This window comes from Morone saxatilis, unplaced genomic scaffold, assembly GCF_004916995.1.
Source record: "Morone saxatilis isolate NCDOM2014 unplaced genomic scaffold, NCSU_SB_2.0 Contig20, whole genome shotgun sequence".
Classification (NCBI taxonomy): Eukaryota; Metazoa; Chordata; class Actinopteri; family Moronidae; genus Morone; species Morone saxatilis.
Genome location: NW_023339763.1, coordinates 603,159 through 607,518, shown reverse-complemented (window position 1 = coordinate 607,518; position 4,360 = coordinate 603,159). Strand labels below are relative to the sequence as shown.

The following is a 4,360-nucleotide window of genomic DNA, read 5'->3' as shown; positions in this document are numbered from 1 at the left end:
CGCTCATGGAATACAGTAGGCCTTTATAATAACATAATTTATGTTTAGTTACTCATTAACTTGCAAAAAAAAACCCTTTGAAATTGTTTTTATTATAGTGAGATTTTCTTGGTCTCAAATTCAATTCAATTCAATTCAATTTTATTTGCATAGCTCCAATTCATAACAAAAGTTATCACAGGACACTTTTCAGGTAGAGCTGGTCAAGACCGTACTCCTTATAACATTATTGACAGAGACCTAACAGTTCCCACTATGAGCAAGCACTTGGAGACGGTGGCAAGGAAAAACGTCCTTTTAAGAGGCAGACCCCGGCTCTAGGTGGGTAGACAACTAGGCACGTTGGGGTTAGAGAGAGAAGGAGGGTAGAGAGTTAAAAAGAGGACAGAGACAGAGATATGCAGATGATACCCAGTTGTATCTATTGATCAAGTCTGATGAAATTAATCAATTAGCTAAATTATAAGCATGCCCTGTGGACCTGGATGACCTGCAATTTTCTGATGTTAAACTCAGACAAAACTTACACAACAAAATGCTCTGCACTGTGTGTTCTATCACCTTTCTATCAGAACCAGCATTAATGTTTTCTGCAATTTGAGCTACATTAGCTTGTCTGTTGAATTGGACCACACCTGTTGCCGGTTCACGACTTTTCCTTCCTTAGACCACTTTTGATATAGGTACTGACCACTGCAGACCAGGAACACCCCTTCTCTCCCCTTCTATCACCACTCACTCTGTACAACCCTAAGCAAGTGTGGATATGTCTGTGCAGAGTCAGGCTACACTAAATGACAATCAGTTTTTATCACAAAAAAAACATTGACCTATTAATCTATTACACACAGGCCAATGTGTGCTGTATATCAGCAGGTGCATTAGGCAGAAGGTAACGGAAGCCATAACACTGGCTTTTTGCCTTTATGTCTAGTTTCCACTGGCACAACAGGGTATCTGTAAACACACCTATTGGTCCTAATATCCACCCATGATTACGCCACCAGTGCTAATAAAGTTCCCAGTCTGTCTACTATCCACTAATCTATCTAACTGTGTGGCCAAATGAATAATCTATAATCTACACCTATGAAAGTGTGGAAAAGGTCTGGCAATGTAAAGTCTGTTATTGATTATTTTGTTGAAAGTATGCCTACTGATAAAAGCTTCTAACAATTATTATCCTCTCAGGTGGAGCCAGTTACAAGAAATAAAAACCTTGTAGGCTGGTCTACATATTAACAAAACATCTGCTATATGGTTTTCAAAATGTTAACTGAATATACTAAATGTCCTAACATAGTCACAGATCCTCTTTTCCTTCCTTGGACCACTTTTGATAGGTACTGACCACTGAAGACCGGAAACACTACACAAGAGCTGTAGTTTTGAAGATGCTCTGACCCAGTCGTTCTGGTGTGTTGTAAGAACCTTATAGATTGTTGGATTTGTGGACTCTCCATCCAGCTAACACTCAACGTTGTGTGTGTCTGCTTGTGCATCATCTCCTTCCTAACTTTCATCTTGTCTTGAATCAAATACTGGCGGGGAGTCAATATTTTCTGTTGCATATTTAGAGAAATAGCCTACTACAATAATGTTTCTGGTTCAACTTTTCATAACAAATGCAATTTGTAATTGCCCTTATTTTGCATTTTCCATGTTTGACCCAACAACACCAAATTCAATTATTTTTTGTTGAGTTTTGTTTTAGAATAAGAAATGTATTCAGACAAAGGAACACAGATTTTTACATGTGGTAATAAATGTAAAAATAAACCTTGCAAATCTCCTTTATTATGATGGCAAAACCTTCTTGGATTCAAACAAATTAGACAAAAAATTCCGTATCTCTTTTGACTGCATACCATAAATAATGGGGTTGAGGCTGCCAGGGATGATATGATACAGAATAGCAGCGAGTTTTCTGTAGTCTGAGTACTGGGGGAAGCGATGCAGAATGATGATAGACATTCCACTGAGCAACATGATCAGATACACAACCAGATGAGTGCTGCAGGTCTTCAGGGCTTTACTGTTCAGAGACTTGTTCTTACTCATCAGACAGACCACTGTAATCTTAGTATAGGTGAGAACCATGCTGCCAATAGAACCTGTGAAAAGGACTACAGTGAAAGTGAGGCCATAAACGTTATTAATTAACACACTCTCACAGGAGAGCTTAAACAGTGCAGCATTGTCACAGTAAGGGCTTTTTATAAAAGTCCGACATCGGTTCAGTCGTATGGTCAGGCCGAGTAGAATCCCGACCAAAACGAAGGCCACTCCCCAGGCAGAAACTGTTAGCTTCATCAGCATTTTGTTGGTCATTATGGAAGAATAGCGCAAGGGATTACAAATGGCCACATATCTGTCAAAGGCCATAATCATGAGCACTGTGTGAGCAGTGGTACTGAACATGTGCGTGGTGAAAGCTTGAACCACACATTCATAATAACTGATGAGACGCTCAGAGGGAGGCCGCAACATGTCTACAAGCAAACGGGGAACCATGATAGAGTTTCCAAGTATATCATTCACTGACAGGTTGCAAAATAGGAGATACATAGGCTGATGGAGGCTTTTGTCTATGAAAACCAGAACGGCAATACCAACATTTACAAAACTTATAAACAAGTAGGAGAAAAGGAGAAAAAGAAACATGGGGTATGTAGAACCCTTTGAAACATCGAACCCCTCCAGCTGTAATGTGAAGCTGTTGTAGGTGTAGTTTTCCATCAACCTGAAAGAACAAAAGATCCTGTAAATTTAAACCCTGACAATTTAGGCATCACTGATAATGTAAGTTACGTACAAGTGTACAGCTAACCACAACAGAACGGCAGCTTTGTCCATTCATAGGCATCTCTATTTTAGTAATGAAAATAGTAACAATGAAAGTTAAATAAGTGACTGTTCACTTCCCTCTGGTAGGAGGCTGCGGTGCACCAATGCACCAAGTCACATTCCTCGTAGGTGTAAAAACCTATTTGGCAATAAACATAATTCTGATTCTGATTCTGATTCTGATTCTATACATACATTTTGACTTTGATCAGAAATTCAATTTTGGTTTTGGTAAATTACATTTTATTGTGTATAAATATTTCTATATATGTGTGGCAACCCCCACCTGTTTTTCTCTTTTTTAACCTAAATTTCCTCTCTGACAATCACAAAAGTATCATTCTAGGAGATTTCACAAATCATTAAAGTTAAAAAATGAAGACTAAAGAGATAAATGTTCTTAACATATGTTTTGATTTTCATTAGACATCAGTAATACCTACTCTGAGCGTCTCTGGTTTCAATCTCTTGGCTTCTCTGTCTTGTGTCTCCAGCTCATTGCTGGTAAAATCCACCAGCTTCAGTGAAGATCTCCTCTGTTGCAACGTTTTATAGACTTGATTTTATCTTCAGGGGAATCAAGTATAAGTAAGTAAAATAATGTGTGATGCAACAGTCAGAAATGATCATGTTTGGCATCGCAACTGTCAACAAACATACAATGTTTAGCAGCTCCGAGACAATAAGAGTAATTTTTGTGTCATCCAGTCATTCGCTCACCTCCAATACTTCTCACTCGTGTTTCTGACCAGTTTACATTATTCAAATTATCCAGTCACAAGCTTAAAGTTACGCAAAAATAGAATAATATCTGCATAAATATTTTGTCATTAGGGTATAATCACCTGAACGTCGTGATTGTAGGGGGTATAATCACCTGAACATTTTTGTTTTCCACTGGACAAAAAAGCCTGTATTTGGAAAGATCTAATGGTATCCAAGTTTATGAAAATGTATCCTGATCTGTATATCAAATGATATTATATCATATATAAAATTTTTAATAAAATCTGTCAAAGATCCAGTCTATAATATTCTGGATATGAACAGTATCTGCCCATATACAAATATATTACCACCATTGGTATTTACGTGTTTTTGGCCGTTTATTCCAGTGAATTTGTTACCTTAGAAAGAGCCTTTTATATCTACAGACACCGTGGACCGCCTTCCATGTGAAACATATGTTGAGTATAATTTGTCTAAAAGTCAGAGATGACTCTGTGCACAGTTAAGATGTGGTATATTAGCACTACACATTGAAACAGGAAGATACAGAGGTATGACATAAGACGAAAAAAGTGTTGTGAGCTAAACAAGGTGAAATCATGTTTCACCACGTTGAATCGCCATGTTTCTACAGTAGCCCAGATAAGACAAACAAAACACTGGCTCTATTTGATCTGATCACAGAAGGAAAGGATCAGTTATAACAGCTGACAGTGGCAAAGTGGACCCAGGTTCTTCAGACGGTAACCGCTGTCATTAATTATTTGACAGAGCGCAGACTTCC

General features: G+C 38.0%; 1 protein-coding gene across 1 annotated transcript; it reads right to left on the bottom strand.

Annotated features, from left to right (window-relative positions):
* Positions 1 to 1,797: 1,797 nt before the first annotated feature.
* On the bottom strand, positions 1,798 to 2,742 carry LOC118331517 (olfactory receptor 146-like). The gene has a single exon (XM_035666501.1). The coding sequence runs from the start codon at positions 2,737 to 2,739 to the stop codon at positions 1,798 to 1,800; it is 942 nt and encodes a 313-aa protein (XP_035522394.1). The 5' UTR covers positions 2,740 to 2,742.
* Between the last annotated feature and the right edge of the window lie 1,618 nt (positions 2,743 to 4,360).

What these genes read in the sequence shown, in the direction of transcription:
- LOC118331517 (XM_035666501.1), bottom strand. Translation starts at nt 2,739, where the DNA reads ATGGAAAACTACACCTACAACAGCTTCACATTACAGCTGGAGGGGTTC.